Genomic DNA, 27,726 nt, shown 5'->3' with positions numbered 1-27,726 from the left:
AAAAAAATCCACACTAGCATTTAAAGTTGGATTAGATTAAAACAGACAAACTGAATTATGTATGTATGCACACACAATTTTATAATCTCTATATTCTAAATATGTGGTATAGATTCTATATTACACTTTCTAAGTGTTCATATATATGCACACATGCTATGTTTTCAGGTAGTATTTATCTAAATTTGATCATGCAAAGATCGTACATCAGGATATCTGGCATGATTTTACAAAGAGGCATTTAAATTTATAATTTTTCATTACATTTATTTATTTAGTGTATGAACACATGTGTGCATACATACCACAGTGTGTATGTGTGTGTGTGTGTGTGTGTGTGTGTGTGTGTGTGTGTGTGTATGCACACACATGCATGTGTATGTGGGGGGGTGCTTGCATGCATATATATGTATATGTATGTATATGTATATGTATATGTATATGTATATGTATATGTATATGTATATGTATATATGCAAGTACATGTACATTTGGAGGCCAAGGGTCAAATTTCATAGGAGGGTATCATTTCGTAGGAGCTGTCCATCATACTTTTGAGACAGGGTCTCTCAGTGGGTCCTGGAGCTTACCAGTTAGGATAAGCTGGCTCCCTGCAAGTCCCAGGGCCTGCCTGTCTCTGTCTCCCCAGAGCTGGAATTACGTGCATAGGTTACCATACTAGTCTTTCCCCCAGGTTCCGGGGCTCAAACTCAGATCCCCATGCTTGCACAAGGACTTTTCCAACTGAGCATCTCCCCAGCCCCGCCTCCCCAAATCTCACTTTAAACACAAAGGCTCAGATTAAAGCGAAAGAGAAGGGCATGAGATATATATATATATATACACATACCTTTTGTAACTCAATTGGAAGACAAACAACCAAACAAGGAAACTGGCAAAGGGCTTGGATAAACACTTTTAACCCCCACAGAAAAAGAATAGGAGTAGCCGATAAGCACACTAATGATTCAGAAAGTGTAAGTTCAAATCACAGGGAGATATCATTATACATCTACTAGGACGTCTGTGATCCAAAGGACAGACAATACAACATGTCAGCAAATATGTGGAGAAAACTGGGGTCCTGCTGAACTACTAGGGAGGCTGGAAAAGGTTACAACCTCTTTAGTAAACAACCTGCAGTTCTTGAAACTCACCAGGAAGTCCATAATTCTACCCCCAAGGACCCCATCCAGGAGAAACGAAAAGATCCACCCATACCACAATTGTACGAATACTGTTCACAAGTCCGAATTAGAAGTCCAAAGGTTCACTGGCTGCTAGATTGATGATTAGATATTTTATGACTTCATTTCCACGACACATTCAGAGACATTTCCAGGGAAAGAAAGCTGACAGTAGCAGGTTAGTGTAATCGCAAGACTAGATAGTGGAGATGGGATGGACCCAAGCATAAAAATGTGCTTGTAGTATAGAATCATTCCCCCATAATGGGTGAATTCTGCAGTCTGTAAAATATGTCAAATGTTTGTTTTAAAGGTGAGGACTGAAATCCTGGGCCCCACTCTGGACCACTGATGCAGGACCACTCCTCTCCTCTCCTCTCCTCTCCTCTCCTCTCCCCTCCCCTCCCCTCCCCTCCCCTCCCCTCCCCTCCCCTCCTCACCATAAAGGATAACAATACATACTCTACCAAGTTCACTTTCACCCAGACTTGATCATGCTTTCAATCAGGGCACAATTAACGAAACCACAAAATTCAAGTGAGGAAAGTAAGAATTTGTTTACACACAGGGCCTCTCAAACTGATGCTAGGGGAAATGGCTTGTGAGGTGTATGAAAAGTGAATAAATGAAGTTACTTTTTGCACACATTGACATAACTGTTTGAGTCAAGAGCCTTCATTACAATTTTGGGGGGCAAAATTCCCCCAATCTTTGATATGCTAATGAGATTTTGCACGATGGAAAACTGCAAAATTCCCTAAATTTATTTGACAGAAATTTTCTTTTTTTAAGGATCAAATGTGGTTGCCATGGGAAATCCATCTTAGGCCATGATAAACTCCAAACTAGAACTTGTTTTTATGATATACTATGAGTTGAGACAGCAAACAACATACAAGTCTTAGCCAATAGAAATCTTAGACAATCTAGGAATTTGTGTAAGTGACAAATCCTTTTCCTTACTGACAGTGATTGATGGAAAGATATTATCTGGGAAAGCGTCCTGTGGATAGTTTTGAGCATTTCTTTTGCTTCAAGGACTTGGTTCACAGAGTGAAATTGAACCTCACCAGATTATAACAGATTAAAAAACAATAGACTATAGATGGAGGAAAGAGTCAGCCTGGGGACTCCAATTGCTCACTCTCCACTGTCTTCCTCTCTCTGGGTTCTGGGCCTCTGAGGAGTCGCTGATCCAGGACCTGGTCTTCCATGTGAGTGTGAAGATTTACTTATTCAGTCTTGGTACAGGAGTGGTCTAGGTGGCTTAGGTACTGAGGCGGTTCTGTTACAGGGCTACATCTACAAATCCAGATCCATGGTAGTAAATCAAAGGCAGCCTTTTAAGAACCAGGAGCGAGGGGAAATGTCTAGGACTAGAAATGAAGGACCTAGAATGGGAGAGAAAATACCTGTGCTCTCCACAGACAGGCTGAAGTTGCACATTCTGTTATTCTCAAAACATTACCACGGATGGCCATAATCATACACAAGCTGACTGGCCAACCAGTGACACACTATTCCAAAGGAAAGGAAAGTTGCAGGGAAAGGTCAGGGTTTTCAGAGCGTGTCTTGTGAAGGTAAAGTTCACCTCCTAACTCCCCCTGGTTAAACCAAAAATCTGTGAAAAGCATGAGACAAATGTTTCTGGGTGCAAAGCCATGCTTTCCGGTCCTCAAGTCCATGGTAAGTACAGGACATTGCTTTTTTGGTGTGGGTGGGGGAGTATTATTTATATTAGCTTATGTGTGTATATCTTTCTTACCAATCTTCCTGAATAAATGCCTACATACACCACTCAGTGAAGGCACACACTCCTTGCGTTCAAGTTTGCTACCTTATAGAAGTTCTCCCTACCACCAGGAAAAGTCTCTAACAGTACTGTAAGTGTCCCACAAGAGGGGACCACCCAAATGCAGTGCTGACCCACCACACAGCACTCACCTGTCCACTATGATGCCATGAGGGATGAGCACACACTCCAGATCTCCATAATAGTGCTGTGGATACGTGAATAAATCCAAGTCATATCCCGGCCAATTATCCATAAGCTGTAAATCAAAGTAGTTCTGTTATGGTATTTTTCATGATTAATTTATTTTCTTAAATGTAAATAATAAGAAAAACACCCGTCATTTGAAAACAGAATAATGTTGAACAGGGAGATTAGGTCTGCACATCTCAATACATTAATATCTCCCCTCAAGCTCTTAAAAGCTTAGTCAGAGGTTCTTGTTTATGCAATCTGATAGAACAAGGGAGTGCTAAGATAACAGTGTATACTCCACTCCTAACTAGGCTACTATTTATGCACCCTGATAAAACAAGGGAGTAGTAAGCTCAATGGTGTGTTCCATTATTGGCATCATACAATATAAAAATGCAAACCTAATGTCTTTTAAAAATGATTTTATTATTTTTATTTATATATGTGTACCTGCATGGGTTTATGTACCTCCATGTGCATGCAGGTACCCTCAAAAGCCAGTTCAGAAGCCAGAGAATATCAGATGCCTTGGGAATGGAGTTACAGATGTTAACTGCTTGATATAGGCGCAGGGAACTAAACCTGGGCCCTCTGCAAGAGCAGTAAGTACTCTTAACTACCCAGCCACCTCTCCAGCCCCTAAACTCAACATCTCAGAGCTAACCTGTTGGAATTATGTAGAAGATCGTGTTTATGAAAGCACTATATTGGTGCAGCTCAATAACAGTGAATGTCCAGTATGTCTGAAGTCCTAAACTCTGTCTCTGGCGCTGTAAAAAGAAGTATGTATGTGAAAGCACATGCTTTGTATCTATACTATAAAAATATTATGACTATATTATACACATTGTATAATAAAGAGTATTTTGATATATTCTGCATTTCTATTCACAGTGAATTGCCTCATCTGCCTGGGAAGGTTTACCTATGAAAAGTATATCCCGGGATCACAGTAGACCCAGACTTCTGGGTGCCCCCATCAGTCCAATAAAGACTAAAATAGGATATGCTTTTTAAGGAACTTCAGCCTTTCTTAGTTAGAATGTGGTGGTCCAAGAAAACTGGTCTATTCACAGAACACAGACTGATAGCAAGGCAGTAATCCTTTCTCTTGCTTAAGACTTAATGTACAAGTTTTTTTTTTTTTTTTTTTTTGGTTAGAATAATAACAAGATGTGGAAGAAAATGAAGGTGAAAGTTACTTTTCCTTTCACATAAACAAGAAGGATACAATAATGAAAATGTTATACCTGAAAACCTTTCTGTATAAGGTTTCATAGCTCTTTTTCTTTAGTCCAGCTTTGAGCCATGGAGGGCTTTTATAACACAGACCCAGCCTGATTTTTTAGCTCATTTCTACATCTAGTCCCTGCCTTCAGATTGGTTTCCAGTTTAGTCATGATTCTGTGCATGTATATGCATATATATAATATTTTATTAAGTCTTTGAACATTTTGCATATGCATGTAATATATTTTGACTATATTCACCCCAACTCCTCCTCCTTGCTTCTTTCAGATTGACTCCCTACCCACCACCTCTCCCAATTTCCTGTTCTTTTTTTCTCCCTTAACCCATTGAGCACATCTGTGTTGCCCTCATACTCATGGGGGTGGGGCCTCATCCACTGGACCGTGTTATCTACTAGATGCTGTACCTTGAGAGAAAACTGACTCTCCTTCTCCCAAAGGCCATCCACGGTCACTAGCTCCTTAACTAGGGGTGGGGGCTCATGAGCCCCTTCCTCTCCAAGCTCAAATGGTGACTGGATTGAGCTTGCCCAGGCAACCACAGTCATGACTGCAGCGGTCCTGTTTTGTGCAAAAGATAATACTGCCCTCTGGTCCTTCCTGATCTCTGGTTCTTTTTTTTTTTTTTTTCTGCTCCCTCTTCTGAGCTGGTTCCTGAGCCTTAGGGGGAAGGGGTGTGATACAGATGTCCTATTTGTGGATGCGGACTCCACAGTCACTTATTCCCTGTACTTTGTCTCTGCTTTAATGGGCATCCAGTGCACAGAAACCTCTCGAGGGGGTCTGAGAGCTGCACTAATCTATGGGTAGAGAAACATGATCGGTTTGTTTGTTGTCTTGTTGGTTTTGTTTTGTTTTGTTTTGGTTATTTGGTTTTTGAGGCAGGGTTTCTCTGTATAACAGTCCTAGCTGTCCTGGAACTCATTCTGTAGACCAGGCTGGCCTCAAACTCACAGAGATCAGCCTGCTTCTGTCTCCTGAGTGCTGGGATTAAAAGTGTGCACCACCAGGCCTAGTCCAAGAGACAGGAATTTATAGGGCAGTTTGACAGTATGTCCTTTTAGAAAAATAATTGTAAAAGGTTCAATACTGTGGCCTAATAGCTCCCCAAGCATGGGTTCTTGGCCGTATTTGCAATACCAGGCATGTTTCTATGGTGCAGGTCTCAAATCCTGCAGCATCTGGGGGGTCTCCAGGACACCTCATTCTTTCCAGCTCTGATTTCATTCATCTCTCTTACACACTGCCCTGTTCTTCCTACTCCCTCCGTCTCTATGCCAAAGTTCACCTCCTTCTTGGAAGCTCAGGTCAATCTCACTTCTTCCTGGAAGCCTCGATGACTGTTCTCACGTTGTGATCCTTTAGCCTATTCCCCTGGGGTTCCCTGCAGCTCTGCTTTAGAAAAGGCTCCACCTCGGGCTCTTTGGGGACATTTCCACACCTTCCATTCTCGTGCTCTGTCTTTATCTCTTTGCGGCTGGTTTAGAGTCCGTTCCAGCCACTCCATCTTGTACTGAAACATTCTCCACCCTACCCCCACCCTTCTCTGGATGAAGGACTCAAAACCAATTCCCTTTGACTCGGGTTTTAGGAAGGATGTTTTATGGTAGAGCCCAAGCCACTCTCATCCTGATTTTGGTCTCTAGCCAGACCAAACTCATGCCATTTCTCCCCAAATTTATCCCTTCCTTATCTCAACACATTCTTCTGGTTCCTCAGACTGAGACCTTGGCATTGGCTTCTTCTCTCCCTTTAATCTTTGTGCCGCTCAGTCCTTCATCTTCTCCCCAGTTCCCTCCTGGTGCGAGCAGAACCACACCTGAGCAAGCGCCACTGCTCCCTCTCCTCCCTGATCTGGGTCTACACAGCCATCATTTCATCCTCGCCTACCTACCGCGGAAATGGCCAAGCCTGTCCCTGCTTCTCCCACCATGGGAGCTGTAATGAGCTTTGAGGAGTGAATTTCACACCGTGACATTCTCTTACTCCAACTTTTTCAAGGGCTTCTCATTACATGCTGAGTAAAACCTGGAGCCTTCACTGTGGCTCACAAGAATGCCCCTCTCTTGATTCTCTGGCACCTTCTCTTCACTCTGCTCCAACCGCTTTCTCCTCACTGATTGAATCTGCTGAAAATGTATAGTATTCCGTTATTTCTTTAGCCTATGATACTCTTACTGCACATGACCACATGGCTTGCATATTCTTTTCCGCAGTCTTCGTTCACGGTCGCCTTTATGGAGAGGCCTTTCCTCACCACAAATATAAATTGGCACTCTCTGCCCTTCCCATCCCATTTCTGTATCTTTCATATCTAATTTACTTTCCTTCATAGCATGTATTACTACTAGGTGTGTACGTGTGCGTGTGCGTGTGCGTGTTCTGACTTGTCTCATCCCGCTAGAATGTGAGCTACTTCCGGCAGAGACTTTATCTTACTCTGTGTTCAATCCCTAGTGCTCAGATCACTGATCTGAGATCTGTTGAGTACTAAAAAATATTGAAGAATCAAGTGAACGAGACAGTCTTTGTCTCAGAACTCAAACCTCAACCCTTAGTTTGTCTCCTTGGATAGAAATAACGACTCTTCAAAGCTCTGGAGATTCGGAGCTGCAGCACTGGCCAAAGAGTATGCATCATCTGCATACTCAAAAAGTGTCGTGTTCGCTGCACCTTACCAGCACGCTGGTTGGCGTGACTGGTGAACTTGCACAGAGCAACTCTGGGTCTCACCATGAACATTCCAGGAGTCTGCTGTGACCTTTAACACCAGAGTGGCTGCCCAGTGACCTAACAGCTGCACCTGAATGGCATACAGCCTCTGTGAGAGGCCCTGGCACAGTCACGACCATCCAGGGAGATCACCCAAGCATTCTTTTCTGGCTTTCCTTCTAGACATACAATGCTACCCACCCTACTTCCTGGAGCTCGTCTGCTCACAACACTAGTGATCTCCCGAGCTCTTTCCTCCCTTCATGAAAATCCTTACAGATCTTTGCTCTGAATCACAGAGATTCCTCTCTATGCCAAGGTCATGTTCCCCTCTGATTTTTACTGCCTTGAGATTAGGAGACCCTGTTTTCCTTTTCTTTCTTTGGTTTTTGAGACAGGGCCTCACTATGTAGGCTTAGCTATCCTGGAACTAGCTATGCAGACCAGACTGGGATTTAGACTCAACGGAGATCCACCTGCTTCTGCCTGTCCCCTGAGAGCTGGGGTTAAAGATGCGTGCCACTGTGCCCAGTCCTGACTCCCTTTTCTTTAAGATACAATAAAACCTATGGAGTGCATAACATCAAATAGTGAGTGCGTAACAAGCACTGAACAAATGCAACCCCCCCAACACACACACACACACACACACACACACACACACACACACACACACACACACACAGAGAGAGAGAGAGAGAGAGAGAAAGAGAGAGAGAGAGAGAGAGAGAGACATATGCCAAAGGAAAGGAAAAGATGATAAGAAAATTATGAAACAAATCTATACGTGAAAATGGTCAGAGCAATCAGTAGCTCAGAGCAACATGAGTAACGGTGGATATCACAGATTTCAAAATCTAGCTCCTCTGGGGCAAGTCTGTTAGCTACGGGACCTTGGACATGTCAACGTCTCTAAAATAAAGGCAACGCCTGCCTCACATGGCTATTGTGAAGGTTAAATAAGACAGAAAATTAATACAAGCCTCTCTAGCATGTGGCCTATAGTGCTTATGCAACGACATTAGCCATGTAACTATACTGAAGCATCGGTTGTCTGTATAACTCACAATCATTTATATAAGTATGTTTTAACTCATTTAAGGAAAAACCTCAGTGTGATTTGCCAAAGTCTTACTACCCCAGCTCAAGCAGTAAAATTAAATCTGGTAGAAATGCATTTCTCTAAAACTGTTCTCACAATCACAAGCGGCCATTGTTTGCAGTTAATCTGAAATGGTGCTTTCAACTGAGGAGATAAGACAACCAGAGACAAGAGGCTCCAGGTCTGTTTTACTGTCTTTGCACACGAATTGTGTAATGAGTAAGTCTATCCCCAGAGGGATGCAGGGTGCCTCTGAACCTTAGGTAATGGATTCACTTGCTTTAAAACAAATACAAAAAACAAACAAAAAAATGAAAAACAAAGAAATCTTTAAATAGTTTCAGGATCACAGATAACATGTTCTAAGTTTATTCCACACCACACAATGCCTTCTCTGTTCAAAGAGGCAAACACATCTCCAAGCTGGAGAAATGACAAACACAGTAACTGAGTCATTTTTATACTACGTCCAAATCCAGAACCCATCTGACTCTCTTGTTCGCATTTAAAGCTACATCGACAACCTATTTTTCCTCTTAGACTATTTCTTTCCAGGGAGGAAAACGGCTCAGAACCACATGGGATGCAGCTCAAGTCTGCTTCTGTCCCCTTCCGGGCTCCATGCACTTGGCCCCACTCTCCCCATTGGTGTCCGTGCCTGTGCCTCTCTCTCCAACAGCACAGAACCCCAGACAGCAACATCAGCTGGCCCAGCCCCAGAGCCCAACTCAACCATGCTAGAATGGTGGACACAAGGGTTGCTGACAGCAGGGCCCATGTTCTTCTGCTAATGCAATGACAGAGCTCAACGGGCCACAGGACATGTTGGGTCCCAACGCCTTCCTCTTCTGCATTATTCCTCTTCCTCTTATTTATTTTCATATATTGCCACTCCATCCGCGTGGGAATGAGCATGGACACAAGGGAAGGAGAGAGTTAAGCATAACAGAAACTCAACAGTAACTTTGCTCTTTCTCATCTTTTCCCAAACTTACTTGTGTAGGTACCGACTATGGATCCTTGGACAACACTTCAGTAAAGCACAAACTGGAGGGACAACGCTATTTAAGAACCTGACCCCCAAAAGCCAGCCAGGCAGAGAAGATCTTATCTCCTTGAGAAATAATCAGGAAGTATCAACTACACATCTGGTGACTTGACTAGCTCCAAACCAAGTGACCCAACTTTGGGCAAGATCTCTGGACTCAGTCTACATCTTTTCTTCTAGCAATTATTGTATGCTACTATTTATTCGTTATAATGCATTAATGCCCCTCCTACCCAAGTCAACTGAAAGTCACCTGCAGATAAGACCCATTTTAACTTTTTTATTAGTGGATTGTTATTTCACATTTTCATATGTGCGCACTATGTATTCTGGACCTGCCCTCCTCCTTCTTTTTCTCTCTGAACCCCTTCCAGCCAACCCCTCCTCCCTGTAATTACCTTTTCTCTACTTGCTTTGGTTTTCTTTAGTGTCCCAGATTGTTTAACCAGGGTCACCTGTGTGACATTGAGTTTGGACCGACCATCAGAGCCTGGTGGGCTCCACAGTGGGTACACAATCCTGCCTCCCCCTCTCCCAGAATCTGTGGATTTCCCACAGATCAGCAGCATGTGATAAAGTCCTGTGGGTCCCTTCTCTCTTCACAGCTGACTGTTACGAGGGCCTGACTTCTGTGGGCCCTGTATCAGTACCCAGCTGCTGTGAGTTCATGCTTCCCATCCCTACATCCTGCTCTTTCCCAGCCCCCTTCCCCATTTTGAGGCTCTTACATTCTTTCCACCCTCTCTTCCACCATGTCCCCTGAGCCTTACGGAGTTCACTCAATGTCTTGTCTCGGGCAGACACCTCAGCCATCCTTTATTTTTTACCATCTAGAGCAGCTATGGGTCTTTCCCTTTATTTCCTTTCCCTGGAAGGAGAGACTTCTCTGTTCAGGTATCCTTTATCTGGTAGAGCTGGACCATGAGTGGCTTAGATTTCTTAGTAGTCCCTCTTCTTACACAAATTGTGCCATGTCATGATTAGATCCTTCAGCTCCATATTTCTCTAACCGTTACCTTTGCCACCATAGCTCTCCAGACCTGGTTTTTCCTTCCTAGTCATTGTTAAACACCGTGGATGCTTTACTAAAGCCCACCTTCCTGATCTTTCTAACTATTCCATCTTGTAGCTCCCTCAACTGTCCCACTCAATTAGTTTTTCCTAATTCTACATGAAGCAACACAGTCCCCTAAGCCCACCCGCCCTCCAGAGCAGCCCTGATTCTGGAGTGACAGGCTCCTGTGCAGCACAGTGCTTGAAAGCTGGCTCAGAGTCCGCGGCTGTCACCTGCTCCTTACGCACCTAGCCTAACTACATAACGTGAGGCTTTACGTCTTCTCTCGGAGCCCTCATCTTCGTTTCTGTAAAATGGAGAGTGTTGGGTACCTACTTACGGATTTGTTCCGATTAAATGAAGGACGTGACAAAAACACAAAAGAAGTGCTTGTTAAACCCCTGTTTTTTAAAATCATTTTAATTTATTATTTATTATTTTCCTACTAGTTTTTTTTTATTGTTATAACATCCTCTTGATTATTTTCACCCCATCCTTAAGAGCTCTCTATTTTGCTAGCACACTTATCTTCTCTGGCTTTCCTAACGCTTTCCTTTCTTCAGCACCTGAATTTTCTCTGAACTTTACTATCCAAGTTCTACTGGAGAAATTAACATATGCGCGCGGGGGGGGGGCGCATTTCCATCCTGCACTGGTGACTGCCAACCTTGGGGGCACTTTGTGCAGTATAGCAACTGCTCTTGGGGCCCAAGCTCCACACCAGCTAGTGTACACAGCTTCTCCTCTCCCTACGCAGGCTTGCTATGTTCATGCATCTCTCACTAGAAGGTCTCTGTTGACACTAATAGATGGGACTATTATATTTACACTGTTCTATCATTTGCTTTTTAGACTTCAATAATCTACCCATCCTACTAGTGCGTCTAGATTTATCTCCTTTTGATTTTTTTTAATAATCAGTGGTGGGGATGGATTTTATGCAAGGCAAATGCTCTGCCTCTGAACCACACCACCTGCCGGATCATGTTCTTTAGAAGCATCTAGGATTTACTATACAGGGTACTCTAAGCATTCTAAGGGTGGCTATTTGGAAGACGCTCCACACTAAAGGGCTCCTGCCCACTTCCATGCTACCTGCTCCTTTGGCAGCATCTGACATTCTTGATGATCTCATGACCCTGGCAAATCCACTTCCACCCAACTGTTCCTAGGCGTCTCCTCTTCTGCTTTCTGCCATACAGCTCTTCATTTTTGGTGGTCCCTTTGGCTCTGTGCCACAGTGTAACTCTCATATTTGGGGGCTCTCCACAGGCATCTGTTGTCAACAGTTGTTTTAATTTCTTCCATTTTCCACTTTGTTCTTCATTTATCCCCCAAATATTAACCAGCCTTCTGCTGATGGTTTCCCAAATCTACCCTGTCACATTCTGGAGTTTCAAGTGTGAATTCCAAATTGCCTACAGGGTAACCTGAGCTGTGTGCATTATAGACTTAATAAGGGAGTTAATTTCATGATTTCCTCTTTCATATTTTCACACCCCTCCCTTCTGGTCTATCATCCCTAAGGCGACTGGAATGTTTTTATTGTAAAAACACAAATCAGATACAACGATCTCTTCTTTGCTCTTGCTATGTGCCTCTCTGTGCCTTGGGTCCCCTCATGGTTACCTTCTGTTTATGCTTCGGATCTTGGGTGAAATGTCACTGCAACTCCCATCTTATGAGCAAAGACACTGCTCCCCACCGGCTTCCAGTAACTGTTCTCCTTCCGGTTGCCCACCGGGCTGTCTGAATTATCTTGACTGTGTTTTCACACTGCTTGCCTCTGTCCCTCCCTTAGAACACACATTCCAGGAAAAAGAGCTTTTGTCTTGTTCCAACAGTAAGACCAGACTAGCAGAGCAGAATAAAAGCACCCCTCCTTTAAGAAAGGCAGGACTTGCTGTTAAATTAAGAGCTGAACCCCACATTTCAACCTGAACAGTTCTATTTAAGTGAGAGGCTTTTCCTTTCCACCCCCTCGTTCTAATTCAATCCATTCATTTCCATAAACAGATTAACTGCGAAGTACACGGGGAGTTTGGGAAGACAGTCTTAGTGACACGTCGGCCCCACCCACCACCCTCACACCTTTTCATACCAGTCCTGGTAGTCATAACCACCCTCCGCTGGAGTTTGATTCCAGGATTCTGGGAGGTGGGTACCCTCTGGTTGATACCTGAATGATCCCTAGAATTGAAGAGTTTCAGATCTGGCCCCACCCTCCATCCTTCCATCACGAGACACACTACTGGGTATTTCACACATTCAGTTTGTCTTCCTTCACAGACAAGGCTCAGGGCGCTCCGACTGCCGACTTCTGCAGAGCCGCGCCCCAGATTGAAAGCTCGGATTTCATTCACTTGTGCTACTTTGTATCTTGGCTGCCCTGAAGAGTTCTCAGTAGCTTTTTTTTTAATGAAAACAAAACTCGAAACTCAATGAAGTGAGAAGGCAGCCGCTAGAGCAGCACGCTGGGGTCTTCCCAGACCCCAGCTCGCAGGCCAGGTTCTTTGTGGCTAGCACAAGTGGGGACCCGGTAGCACGCAGGCTTCCAGGCCAGGGATCCGAGGAAGGAGAGGAGGGGAGGAGTTACTGGGAACTCGGGATGAAGGAGCGACGTTAGTAGAGGTTTCGTCAGTTGGGGTGGAAAGGAGAGGCCAGGATGCGAGGAAGGCAGCGATCTCCGCCGGGAGGAGGAACAAAGCCGTGGCCGGTTCTCACCCGAACGTATTTCAGCTAAAAGGGGATGCTACGAAGGGAGGGGAGAGGAGCGAGCTAGGGAGCCCGGGGTCCGGAGTTTGCATTTACCACGACGCCTCGCCCGGAGTCTGGCGCCTTCTCACTGCTCCCGGCCATGTCTCTCGTGGGGAACGCGGGGAGGACAGACGCCGGGAGGATGTGGAGGCCCGGCTGCGCTGGGGGATGGGACGCGGGGGATGGGACTGGGGCCGCCCCGCCCCCCAGCCTGCGGGCGGGAGAGCCGCGACCTCAGCCGAGCCCCATTCCCGAGGCGGCGGGGGAGCAGCTGTGGAGCAGCGCCTGATGCACCTGAGCGCGCTCCAGGGAGCGTCCCTGGCGGCCCGCTGCTTGTGCCTCTGCCGGCTCCGCACCCCGCGGGGATATGGGACAGTTCTGGAGCGAATGCAGCCTCTTGTCATTTGTTCCCCACACCCCACCCCAAAGCCCATCGCTGCAGCCCCCAGGCCAGCAATCTCCAAGACTCCTCCCTGCCAGGTTTTAAATGCACATTTGTCCCAAGTCAAAGCATAACAGAGCGGCAGTGCTGAGCTTTCTCGGGCATTGGGAATGGGCCGGGAGTACCCCGGAGGGGTTCAGCTCCTGGCGTCCTGCCAGAAGTTGGGAAGAGCCACAAGCAAGCATTTCCTCTGACCAAACCCTAGTGATCGGATGGACCCAGGGCAGGGACTTTTTTTTTTTTTTTTTACAAAATACTGTATCTAATTTACCACTTGACTCTAATTGTTTCAGGTTGTAGCTGAAGGCAATTGCCCTACTCGGATTAGAGAGCCCTGTTTTATGAATCTGTTATCAGACCCAACCCCTAATCCCAGCTTTCTCCTAGCCTAGCGCCCTCCTCTTTGTTCTTTCCTCCAAGGTCCTGCTTTCTGTTTATGTGTGTCCGTCGTTCCCCACATCTTGCCAGAGCCTGAACACGGCCCGCTTTTGGGCTTAAAGGCCTCACGTGGGTATAGTTCTCTTGATTCAGTCTTCTCCCAAAGATTTTTGCTGGGCTAGGGTGTAGCTCAGTGATAGAACGTTTGCCTGGGATGTGAAAGGCCGCACCGGTTCTGAGCCCAACAACAGCAACGCCACACACACACACACTGCAAAAGAAATGTTCAGTATTCGCTTTCTGGCACACACTGGCGAGAGGAATGCTGATTGTGTCTGGTTTGAAGGGGAAATAGTTATCCATCAGTTCATGTTGCCCTAGATTGGAATAACTGTGTAATAATACTGTATTTATGTGTGGTGGACAAGCCATGCTTAGCACTGTGGCTGTTAATGTCCAAGTGCGGGAATTGTGGAAGAAGAGGGGTACAAGGTGCGACCCCGTGCTGGCTGACTGGCTGTGTCAATAGGTGGCGGTCCCCAGCACAGAGGTAAACCGTGTCAACCAGTCATTTCTGTAGCTGCCTCTCACCTGTTTTCCATTTTCATTCTTCAGTACAGGGCCCAGGAGATATTCAGAAGCCATATTTTTGAAATGTCCAGGAATTGGGCTGGAGAAATGGCTCAGTGGTCAAGAACACTTGCTTCTCTTATGGAGTGCTCAATTCTCATCACCCAGATGGTAACCATCCATAACTCCAGTTCTGAAGGATCTGATACTCTCTTCTAACTTCTGTGGGCATGAGACATGCCCATGTTGCATGCAGGCAGGCAAAGCACCCACACACATAAAATAAAATAAAACAAATCTTAAAAAAAGAAATGTCCAGGAACTGAAAAGTCATGTTGTTATGGTAACAACCTAACTCTAGAGTCCGGAGTGCAAGTTAATGCTGTTCACTGGCCACACTCTTCCCACTGGGTATGGTGTAGATGTGGGGTGGGGCTCTGGGGAGTTCACAAACCATGCTTGAAGATACTATCACTTGAGTGTCCAACTGCTTCAAGGTCAAAGTCAGCCTGAAGAATCTCATTGTGAAGTCATAGGACAAACTGGGGACAGGAGATGGCAAGGCACTTGTCTCAGCAGAAGAGCATGTGTTAAGGATGCTCGTTGGCTGGAAAATGGCAGATAGACCTTTTCCAAAAGACCATCTGTTTAAATATAAACCCCAATGAATTCACGATGAAAAAAATATACAGCTAGCTTGAAGGACGAGAATCTTATGAATTCATGTTCCAGAACATTCTATATATACCATTGTAGGACATTCTATAAAGAATGATGAATAAACTCGTTAAAATATCAAATTTATTTTACTTCATATCATTATATTTTGTGTTGTCAGACTATAATTGATGCTCTGGACTACATGAATGTAATATAATATTAAATTATATTTGCAATGACCAGGAGAGAAGAGCAACAATGTATCTATCCAGGCTTTATTATTAATCTTACATTAGGGATTTTTAGAGGCAAACCTTTTAATTTTTGTAAAAAAGGTAGTGAAATAGTTTTGGATAGGAATTTCAATTCTAGTATGACCCCTATGTCTTTAGTGCATGAGTCTAAACTAGTAAGATCAATGTGTTGGATTTCAATTCTCTCCTCTGTAAAAGGCATGATAAAGCATTTCTGTACTGCATATGGTAATGAGGTTAAAATGAGATAACATGTATGAAAATCCTTCAAAAATGCTAAAAACTGTAACATTATCAATTTGAGATGATGTGGAAAAAAATTCATGAGCAAAGAAAGGTTTATGACTGCCAAGAGAAGAAGAAATGCCCTCTCCCAGGGGTGAGCCCCTTAATTGGTTATTCAATACAAAGTGGTCAGTTCTGAAACCACTTATACAAACGACAAAAATGGACTTAGCTTGTTGTATTTGTATATTTGTGCATACATATAATACATATAAATGTATATACCAATAAGAAAGTAAAAGAGGATGTCTATTGCGGGGGAAGCAAGGAGGAGGATGGAGGGACAGGAACTTGGAGGGGCTGGAAGGAGTAATGGGAAGGGTGTGGGTGATGTAATCCTATTTTAATTAAACATGTATAAAAATAATAAAAAGATAAAAGGGGAAGATTTATGAAATTATCTCATATAAAATTACAGGGAATTGGTGTGTGTGTGTGTGTGTGTGTGTGTGTGTACATACCTGGAGGCTAGAGCAAGACAGAGTACCCTGTCCTGTCACTATGCAACCTTATTCCCTTGGGATAGGCTGGCTCACCGAGCCTGGAACCCCATCAGTCTTCCCGTCTCCACCCCAGACAATGCTGGATTACAAGTGTGCACAGCCACACACAGCTGCTTTTCTATTTGTTATTTTATTTTAAATATGTGGGTGCAGGGATCTGAACTCAGCTCCTCATGCTTGAGTAGCACCCATTCTCACCCTCTGGGCCATTTCTCCAGATCCTAGGAATTGCTCTTTAAAATGGACATAAGGGGCTGGGAAGATGGCTCAGTAGTTAAGAGCATTTGCTTCTTTGCAGAGGACTTGGGTTTGGTTCCCAGCACCCACATGGCAGCTTACAACCATCCAATGCCAGTACCAGGGGATCCAGTGTCTTCTTCTGACCTCCATGGGCACCAGGCATACACGAAGTACACTTAAATACATGAAGGCAAAACATTCATACACATGAAATAGAAATAAATATTTTTTAAGAATTGACGTAAGATTCAAATACATTTATTTATTTATTTATTTATTTATTTATTTATTTATTTATTTATTTATTTATTTATTTCGGTTTTTTGAGGCAGGGTTTCTCTGTGTAACTTTGGAGCCTGTCTTGGAACTCCCTCTGTAGACCCGACTGGCCTCAAACTCACACAGATCCTCCTGCCTCTGCCTCCCAAGTGCTGGGATTAAAGGTGTGCGCCACCATCACCCAGCGATTCAGATACACTTATAGTCTACAGATAGCCTGGGACTGATGTGACAAAAGATACGGGAAAAACATGAGAATATAATTAAAGCAATGGATTTTTTTCATTAAAAAATGTTACGTTAGTTCAGAGCGTCCACTAATAATTCTTCTGAGATGCACAAAATCAAAGGCGCACACCGTTGCCATGTTAAAAGTTAGTGCACGGCATTTCCCAAGCATCCACTTTTCCATAGTTTCACTGAATGTCCTTCTCTTTTTAAATTCTCACCACTACCATGGTAGAAACACAAATATTTACCATCAACTGAGTCTCCTCCAAGCTGGAAGTACTTACTAATCTTTTGATGTTCGGGGCACTTGGACTTTTGTTAGTGAAGGAGCATTTCCATCTGCCCACCTTGTGCCCAGTCATCCAGTGACACTGGATGGGAAATTCAGAAGGGCGTTTGACTCTTTCCAAGTCCCAAAACAAGAAAATAAATAAATAAATATCCTGCAAGCCTGGGAATTGTGTTGAAATACATAAACATCTGAAACTTGGTGACTCAGATGGTTAGTCAGAATTACTGGCGGGAATCTGGAGAGACGCCACAGTGGAGGAGGGCCAGTGATAATGATGATGGCGTTTTGCTTTTCCATCACGCTGAACAAAACACTTTCCAAAATGAACAAAACAAAACAACAACAACAAACAAAACAAAACAAAAACTTTTCCTCCAGACGGTCAGTCCAAGTAAAAACTTTTCGACCTCTGAGGTAATTTCCCCTCTCTGCAGTAAAGAGAACTGAAGCTCTGAATAATTGTAGCAAAAACCAACTTAAACAAAAAGCCTCTTTTGTATTCAATAAGTATAGGAGCCCATCTTTCTGGCCTCTCATTGCAGACTGAACCCAACTTGTAGTTCTTGAGCAAAGGAAAGGGCAGTTCCCACAACTAAAGCCAGAAGCTGCTTGGGGTTAGGTTTTATGTATCGCACCTTCTTCTGTAATTGACCTTCTGTTGAAGATCTCTCTGAGGGTAGGCAGAAGCACGTTCTCTCACAGTACTGTCATACATGGCAGCAGCAGCGGCAGTAAGCTGTCGGGCTGCTTCAGAACACCCTCTGACTATCTCCCCATCTGACCGGAAGAGGATTTGGATAGCTTCAGAGAACAAGAATAATGTGTTCATGTGTCCCTCCAGATTCCAAGTCCTGGCAGGCGACCTCAACTCTCTTGGCCACCACAAAGCAGTCGCTGAAAGGACACAGCTGCAGGAACTGTCAACTAAGCACTAAATAAACCCACAGGGTTGGAGGCAAAAGTTCTGTACCTGACCCTAACACAGTGTGGTTTTGAATGAATGGATTAGCACTGGGTGGTGCTGTGGCAGCTTATGCAAAATTAAATGGTGCCTCGGCCAGTGCTGAGTCTCTAATGGAAAAGTGTCTAATTCAAACAATCAGAACAAAACCACAGAGAAACCAAATTTGAATTTTCTAAGGTCTACAACTTTGGCTAGTACCCAAAGAAGACTAATGGCTTACTGGCTGGTGACAAGCTGTGTATTCTGCTTAGTTGTGTAGCTATCTCTGGCCTGGGGGGAAGCAGGGAATGCTGGATTCTGGGGTGCGTTTTAGAGTTAAGGTTGGAGATGCTTAGGAGAGAGGTTGAGAGTTGTGAGTCAAGGGTGAAAAAGATTGAAAGAGTCTTGTCATTTTTTAAAAAACTTTTAAAGTCCTCAAAAATTGCAACATAGAAGACTTAAATTTATGGTTTTAATGTTATCTCCAAGTAAGAAATTAGATATGGTATCAAAGAAACACAAAAAGGAATAGATACTATCAACACTTTTCAAACTGTATATTGATAGTTTTTGTAAAGAATACGCAGTAGGAAATTTGAAGGCCATGGCTTAGTTATATCTCAACTCCTCAAAGACCTTGACTTTGCAGTTTAGGCCATATTTTAAGTTGGCATGAATCTTTATTTTTTTTTGTACTTTTTAATTTTTACTTTATGTATATGGGTGTTTTGCCTGCATATCTGTCTGTCTGTGCACCACATACATACATGACCTACAGAGTTCAGAAGAAAGCCCCAGATGCCCTTGGAAGCACAGTTACAGACAATTGTGAGTGCTGGGAATAGAACCTGGGTCCTTTGGAAGAGTAGTCAGTGCTTTGAACCACTGAGACGTCTTTCAGGTCCCAAATCTTTATATTTGTCCTAGAAGACCAGGATCTTATTTCTACCTGCCCCACTTCCTGGGTGTCAACAATATCAACCTTCTCAGTAGCAGCCACCGTGTTGTCTCCTTTTAGCTCACAGGGGCTTGTGAAGATAATTGGTTTTAAACTTCGTCAGCATATAGAGTAACTGGTGAGCCAGGAAGCACAACTGGGAAGTGGTATGACAAGCCACACAGTGTGGGTGTGCGGAGCTCCTGGCTGTGGTGTCCCCGTCCCCATCCCCGTCCCCCCCCCCCCCCCCCCCCCCCCCCGGCTTTTCGAGACAGTGTTTCTCTTTGTGTCCCTGGCTGTTCTGGATCTCACTCTGTAGCCCAGGCTGGCCTTGAACTCACAGAGATCCGCCTGCCTCTGCCTCCCAGTGCTGGGATTAAAGGCATGCCTCACCGCTGCCCGGTGCTCCTGGCTATTTCTAACCAGGGATCCTACAGCTCGGACCATGGGAGCAAATGCAACAAATACATCAGATAGTTCTGTGGCTTCTGAATGAAAGCCCGAGAGTTTGTGTTTCTAACCAGGGAGGTTAAGTACACTCATTCCTTCAGCAGGGCTTGTGGGAGTCTTTGCAGGTTGAACCTAACACAGAAGATCAAACTAGCCGAGGCTTAGCTCTTCTGTTTATAACTTTAAAGGGAAGTTTAAAGGGTATTTTTCTGTTTCACTTTAGTGTATAAAAAGTGACTTCCTAGCCCCTTACACCCTACCCACAAGGGAAAATAAAATAGAGAAAATAGAAATAAAGTTCAAAGGCATTTAAAACATGGGTTAATATCTTGATATCTTCAGGTTCTCTGACGGTGGAAAGTTCATTTTACATAGTTGTTGTTAAACTTGAAAGTTGCAAGGAGCAAGACTGAATCCACGATTGTCCAGCTGAAGCAAGCTTTATTAAATACTGGCCAGGTCCATATCCAGGATTCCCAGAGAAATGACGCTGAATTAGGTCAGCTAGGTGCCTTTAAAGGCCACACCCACAAGGCTACGTCTTTCTGCTTTTATCCAATCAGGGACAAGCATACATCCTGACGTACTTCCTGCCTATGCACCTCTTGCCTATGTGTGATCAAGCATGTCCAGTGCTCTTGGGGCAACCAACCTTGTTTACTGAAGAGAAAGCACATGCCTCGTTATCTTATGTGGACAACGGCCTCCAGCATTCTGGGAAGTTATCTGTCCTTGGGGGAGTGGGGATTAGAGGTTTGCTTTAGCTCTTACATTGTGACTAAATGTGTACTCTATCCTTCTCTGCCCTCCTCAGCTGCACACTCCAAGTAAGATAAAGAGAAAACACAAGTGTTTTTCCACGGTATGATCCATTATCAATGTCTTTTGGAATATCATGACCATCATTTATTTAAACATTCCTTAACGTGTTTATAAGTTACTCACAAATTTTAAGCTTATAAATTTAATAAATGAATATGTTTGTAATAAAATATGTGCATTTTAGCTACTTCTAGAAGACAAGAATTTCTAAATTGGGAGAAATAAGTATTTTAAGGCTTTTGATGTGCACTGCTAAATGTAGTGAGCAATATTAATGGAAAATAGTAAATTTTACGGGTTGTTTTAAAAATCAAGTAAAATTTTATTATGAAAGCATTTTAAGATTTGAAGGTAAAGCCTATTTGTTAACTGACATGTATGTAAGAGCTCGGTAATTGGAACTAATTGAAAAAGTCAGTCTGAATTTGTGATTCATTCTCCACTATGAACTACTTTAAAACAATGTGGTTTTAGCATAAAGTTATACCTAGACCAATGAAAAGTTTATGGTGCTCTGGCTCAGGCTTCTGGCTCCAAGTTATGGTTTTCGGTTTCAGATTCAGTTTTAAAACCAGGCTCCATTTCCTATCACCGGACCTTGGGCAAATTTCTTAATTCCTTTGCTTTATTTGCTACATCTGTTCAATGAAGATGGTGCCCGCTTTGGCTTGTTAAAGGCATACGTAAGGCTTTGGGGAGGGCAGCAGGTAAGAGCTTTGACTGCTCTTCCAGAGGATTCACGTTTGATTACCAGCACCCATGTGGCAGCTCACAATTGCCTGTAATTCCAATTCCAGGGGATCTGAGGCCTCTGGCTTCCAGGGACTCTGCATTCATGTGCACATACCCACACATAGACACACATAGGTACACACACACACACACACACACACACACACACACAACTAAAAATAATAAAAGTTAATCATTAAAAACCAGCATATATAAAATAATATACTCAGAGACTAGGTGTGTAAGTCAGTGGTGGAACACCTGCCTAGCATGTACAAGGCTCTGAGTTTAGTCCTTCGTATCACAGTAAAAATGAAAAATTAAACAACATTCTAAAGTGCCACCTACTAGAATGCTGCTTAATATATTTATCCAGTATTTAAATTGGATTTTTTAAAAAATGGAAGTGTTTATCAGTTAGGATTTCTGCATTAAGGGGCTGAAGAGATGACTCATCAGTTAAGAGCACTTGCTGCTCTTCCTGAGGACCTGGGTTCTATTCCCAGCACCACATGGTGGCTCACAACCCTCTGTAACTCCAGTCCCAGGGAATCTGGCCTCTGTGGGCACCAGGCACACATGTGGTACATAGACATATATACAAACAAAACACTCAAACAAATAAAAATAAAAAAATAAATCTTAAAAAAGAATATCTGTACTAATAAACAAATTTGTTGAATTCTATTTTGAAAAATAAACCAGCAATCTGGAAAAGGTTCTTTGCGCAAATGAGTTAAAAAATCCCCGTGAAGTTGTGCTCATTCGTTCCTTCTGTAGAATGCTGTAAACTTAGGAGTGTGCGTGCGTGCGTGCGTGCGTGCGTGCGTGCGCGCGCGTGCGTGCGTGCGTGCGTGCGTGTGTGTGTGTGTGTGTGTGTGTGTGTGTGTGTGTGTATGTGTACATAAAACAAAAGAATAAAGAAACTTCTCATCGAATTAGTACAGTGATAATCTAAATTGAGGCCTAGTTTTCAAACCGTTGTTTTTTCATTTATTTTATATTATGAAGCAAATAGCTTGGTTTAGTGCTCCTAATGTTTGGATTATAAAGGACAACAATAAAACTTAACTGCAAGCTAAATGAATACACTTCAAATAAACTCCCTATCATATATCAATACCCAACTAATCTCAGTATTTATAGTTTATCTGTAAGGAAAAGTATAAATGGATCAAATGAAAATTCTGAGTTAAAAATTAAATTATAATAGATTCCCAAGAGTCTCTGTAAAGGAGGGCTGGGGAGGGAGTTATGGATACTGAAAGTTGTCTTGGTGTCAAAGGGATCTTGTCCTACTTCGGTTTCTCTTTCTATTGTCAATACAAAAAAGCAGCACTCACCTCAAAAAGAATAAGCTTTTGTTGTTTTTTTTTTTTAGTCAAATTTGAGTGATCATAGCCCAGAAACACAGATTTAGGTTACTTCAAATTCCATGTTCCCATGTGAAAGCAGACTCCTGAAGTTATTATAATAACAGAACAGAGAAAGTCCTTAATCAAGGCACTTGTCAAGCACATTGGTGGGGACATTAATTGCATGATTACAGCAAAGTGGAGAAATTTTAGCTCTGGGCCTGAGATGTTATCTGATGACTCAGGCCTTTTGGTTGGTGAAAAATTGGGGTTTTCTTAATTTATCCTGAAGGTTTTTTAAAAATCTGTAGTCAGGATGGTAGTTCCCATACAGAGGTAGCAAGCAGGGAATGGCTAGTCAGTGGGCTAAACTGTAAGTAGGCTCTGAACTCGCCACATTGTGAACTCTTCACAGTCATAGAGGGTTCAGTCATCAGCAGGACCACCTGCCCACCAGTGGCACCGCCCACGATGAGCTGGGCCTCCCTGAATCAATCAAGAATGAAGAAATGCCACACAGGCATGCTTGCTGGCCAGTCTGATGGAGCCGTTTTCCCAAGTGAAGGTTCCTCCTCCCAGATGACTATAGTCTGTGTCATGTTGACAAAAACTAACCAGTGCAGACCCCAGAGGTGGCTTTTGGGCAGAAGCGGCTTTCTGCTTCCACAGGCCATTGGAGATGCATTTTGACCACTGTGATCCATGGTTTTTCTCATTCACCTTGCCTTTGTTTCCCCCCTCTCCCCAGGATCCTTCTGAACTCTACTCTCAGGCCAACATGGTCAGTTCCTGACTGCTTGAAAACGTTCCTTCTGGTTCTCTTTGGTTCCTATCAAACTCAGGAGTAGCAAACGATCTAATAATAAAAGTCACACAATTGAGAACATTTCAACAGGCTTAATTCAAATGACTCGAAGGAATGGGAGAGAAGGGAAATCTCTTTTATACAGTAAGGCTTGACCACCCTGTACTGTCTTCCTGCCTCCAAGACTGATGTTGCTGGCTTTTCATTCTTGGGTTACTCAGCACAACCGGCCAGGAGAACAGGTACCTTGGTGACCTTTTTACAGAGACTAGAGACATGAGACATGGCTGACTCAGTCTTCCCTGTGGCTGAGGACTTTGTTGAAGCTTAAGTGGTGTAGATAGATGACTTCAACAATTGTGCAAATCACACCTGGGCTTTAAGCCCTTACTTTTTCTCTACATAGTCAGGCCACGTGACTCTTCCTCTCCCTGCTATGGGACTTGAACCCAGGGCCACGCCCCTGTGAAGTGAGTGCTCTGTAGTATTTGCTACGTGTCTGGCCCTGTATTACATTTTATATTGAGTTTCTGGAGTTTCAGGGTTGTCTATGACCTTTATGATTCTTTTTCAGCTTGTTTTCCTAAATCTTAAAACTGGTTTGTGTTTTCTGAGTTCTGGCATGACTCACTCACATCCTGTCATAAATCCAGTTATCTAATCAACTATGTTGAATTCTTAAAGTGACATACGTAAGGTTTGGGGGTGTAGCTCAGCAGTAGAATGAATGCTTGCTTAGCAGGTGTGAGGTCCCAGGTTAAAGTCCTAGCACCCAAATAATGGAAAAAATGAAGTAACAAGCTTGAGCGTGATAAATGCTGAGAGTAATTGTATAAGTTACCATTTAAATGGCTGTCCAGAAGTGGTTCTGTGTTGTTTAGAAGTGGACATACATAGATTTCCAGTGATTTCCCCTACTCTAGAGACAACAGACAAGATTTAAAAGTTTTTCCAAATATTATTTTTTCTTATAAAAGAGAAAAAAAAAGGAAAACTCTGACATCAAAATGAATCATGAAAAATTACAATCAAAATTTCCAAAAAGTCAGTCTGCAATTTTATCGACAGAATACAGAAGGTAGAGAAGTGCTGAGCACAGAAACAGCCTTCTTCCACATGGCACATCCTCTGGAGCCTAAAGGGGAGCCCAGGGGTCTGGGGGTGCTCTGGGGACACACTGTACAAGATCTTGCCCTTGGGCATGCCCGGGCATGTAGACTCCATGCATTTTTAACCTGGTTTCAAGTCAGCTTCTCCACATTAGCCATCTGACAACTGGAGCTTTATAATCCTTGTTATGAAATATCTTCTACGTTGTAGACTAGCTAGCATCATCTCTGCCTAAACACTCCTGGTTGTGATACTCAAAAGTATCTCCTGAAAGTTGCAGCTGTCACTTGGGGAAGTGGAGAATATAATACTGGTTCAAGTCCAGCAACTCTAGATGACACAATTCTTAAACTGGACTGAATTGTTTCTTCATTGGTTTTCAGGAAATTAAGAGAACAATAGGCCCCACCCTAGTAGATCCATAGACAGTAGATCTGTGGTCCTCCTGTGTATGGATGGTATGAGCAGGGTTTTGAGAAGGACTTTACTTCATTCTTTCTGAAATCTGGTTACATGAATGTAAAGAAAAAGGTAGATGGTATTGCAAATACAGAGGAACACAAACAAAATTCAGGTAAGAGAACAAAACTAAAACTTAGGATTTGTACTTTCTACTTGATAACCAATGACTTTCTATTTTTACCTAGATCAGTGGTTTTCAACTTTCCTAATGCTGCAGTCCCTCATGTCGTGGTGACCCCCCAAGTCATAAAATTATCTTCGTTGCTACTTGGTAACTGTAATTTTGCTACTGTCATGAATTGTGATGTAAATATCTCTGTTTTCCAATGGTCTTAGGCTACCCCTGTGAAAGGGTCATTTGATTCTCCCCAAGGGGGTCATGTCCCACAGGTTGAGAACCACTTACGTAGACTTTCAAAAACAGGAATTGGGAGATTATAACATGTAATATTATTAATATAAATATATAATGGTTGATCTTGATTGTTAGCCTGCTGGGATTTAAAATCGGCATGTAAACAAACCCCTGGCCCTGTCTGTGAGGGATTGTCTAGATTGGGTTAAGGTAGAAAGACTCACCTAGGTGTGGGCAGTACTGCTCCACAGCCTGAACAGAAAGGAGGAAGTGAACAGAATACAGCACTCACCACTCCATACAGCCTGACTGTGGACTCCGTGGCAGCAGCTTCCTCCTGCTCATGCGCCATGATGGACTGTATACCCTGGAATTTCCGAAATACTGTCCTTAATTTACTTTTGTTGGGTCTTTTGTTGCAGCAATCAGATAAATAAGTAATCACACAATAGTAATAGCCTTCTGAACTCATTAATATTATTCATTTCTCACAGAGACATGCAGGGGTCTCTGTGGCCTTCATGAGCAGCAGAGAGACAAGCCTTGGGAGGCAAGAATGAAGTTCAGTTAGCTGGTGTTGGGTCACACTTTGGGAGTCTGACCCTGAGTGGTTTATTTTGGGCTTATTTAAATACAGTACAACCTTGTGAAGACTATCCTTGTGACGATAAACTCAATCCTGCATGCAACCAAAAAGCAAGCAAAATACAGATCAGACATGACTACATCAAAACGTGACACCTTCCATTAAGATGGGTTCTATAGGTTGAATGAGAAAAAAACAAGTTTATGAGATGGGTCTGGAGGAGGGTCTGAAGCTGGAAAGTCTCTACTACACAGATAGGGCAAAGGTCACTAGGCTACTGAACACATCTGCTTCAGCCTTCTGGGCAGAAAACAGGTTTTACCTTCCTCCCCTTGAAGGAACGACCCTGTGTGCTGAATATTCCAGGTTCCCCCAGTGCCTGCCTATGAGAACATAAACCTCCATGCCCCCTACACAGAAAGGGGGTAAGTGAGTCTCAGGAGGCTGAACATCATACTTAAGGCAGCCAAGAGCAATGCTATTTTAAATACACAAGGCTTAAAGCTGATTTCCCTCTTAGACCTCTTTAATATAGAGCCAAGCATGCGAGCCTGAGTAAGCCATTGTATAGGGTCCTGGCCTGCTTGTGTGGTAAAATCTAAACTAAGAATGTCTACTATGACCTGTCTCTGCCACTTAATGTGAACTCTTTAGAGTCAGTCCTGAAGCTCAGTTTTTCTGTGGAAAGAATGAGGCATCCTAACTAATTCATGTGATTGAGATCTTTATGGTTACATTAATATCATTAGCTTGGTCACCCACCATATTCCACTTTTCTCTTCCCTTTTTTCTACACACACACACACACACACACACACACACACACACACACACGCACGCACGCACGCACGCACGCACACGCACACACAGAGTACACAAGGTTTTGGGGCCATAGACATGACTTGCTTGCTCAGACTGTTCTTCAGCACAGTAGGTAGATCACCAACAGTTCTCTGGGGTTTTTAGAAAATTAAATCCACGTGCTTGACAAAATTAGCTGAGGGTCCTGATGGGCCATTTCTTCCCACTTAGAGTGATCTTTTAATCTCCAAATGGTTAGATGGCTATGAAAATGAAGAGGTAAGTTCTCAATGAAGACAGGTAGGTGTCTTTATTAGAGGCCATCCACCCTATGGGTGTTCCTTCTACTCTTGGGTCCTTTCTATCATGCTGTTCCATTTTCTAGAAGTTTCAATTACAGACAAGTTTGAACTTTCTGGATTTTCTTCTGAAAACACAGGGGCTACAACTCTTGTCTTGTTCTTTAATGAGCTAAGCAAGTCATGGACTTTATAGAGCTGCTACATTTAATAATTTTGTGTATGAACATGTCAAGTACAAAATAACATTCAAGAGACCTTGAATTTGAGGCTAGCCTGAGATACATAGTGAAAATTTTGTCTGAGAGAGAGAGAGAGAGAGAGAGAGAGAGAGAGAGAGAGAGAGAGAGAGAGAGAGAGACTAATTCCATTGCCAGCAACCCTCTGAAACATTGTCTCATCTTATATTTAATGGACTGCTTAACTTGGAATGGCCCAGAATTATCTGGAATCTAAACCTTCTGTTAAAGAACTGCCAGTGAGTATGCATTCAAAAACTTCAGAATAAGAGACCCAACTGGCCGAGAAAAGCATTATATTTGGCTTTACCTATAATGTAGTTTTGATTTGAAACAGCCCCCACAGATCTGCATGTTAAGGGTTGGTCACCAATCTGTGATGCTATTGGTCTTGATGGAACGTCTAGGAAGTGGGGCCTCGTGGGAGGGACACTGAGTCATTATGGAGTGTCTTTGAAGGCAATATTGGGACCTTCCTATCTTTACTTACAGAGGTCTGAGCAAGCTGTGTTGTGCTGTGTGGCCCCAGGGCCTAGCAACCAATGGCCTCTACAACCATGAGCCAAAATAAAGGCTCCCTTCTAAGCTGCTTGTTTGAG

The 27,726-nt window shown here is 43.3% G+C and overlaps 1 protein-coding gene across 3 annotated transcripts in view; it reads right to left on the bottom strand.

The window, feature by feature from the left end:
• The window catches only part of Prtfdc1 (phosphoribosyl transferase domain containing 1), a 111,044-nt gene extending 97,700 nt beyond the window's left edge, over nt 1–13,344 (bottom strand). The window contains exons 1-2 of one of the 3 annotated variants that reach the window (XR_013051446.1): nt 13,152–13,334; nt 3,132–3,238 (exon numbers count right to left, since the gene is read on the bottom strand). Coding sequence is in view for 2 of the 3 variants with exons in the window: in XM_042278022.2 (XP_042133956.1) it covers nt 3,132–3,238; nt 13,152–13,199 (155 nt within the window). In the remaining variant the exon portion in view is untranslated. Of the gene's footprint in view, nt 1–3,131; nt 3,239–13,151 lie in introns of all 3 variants that reach the window. The other 2 variants (XM_042278022.2, XM_015997458.3) reach the window with 2 other exon arrangements.
• Between the last annotated feature and the right edge of the window lie 14,382 nt (nt 13,345–27,726).

The sequence above is a fragment of the Peromyscus maniculatus genome, chromosome 5 (assembly GCF_049852395.1).
Source record: "Peromyscus maniculatus bairdii isolate BWxNUB_F1_BW_parent chromosome 5, HU_Pman_BW_mat_3.1, whole genome shotgun sequence".
NCBI classification, from domain to species: Eukaryota; Metazoa; Chordata; class Mammalia; order Rodentia; family Cricetidae; genus Peromyscus; species Peromyscus maniculatus.
This window is presented reverse-complemented; position numbering and strand designations above follow the sequence as displayed.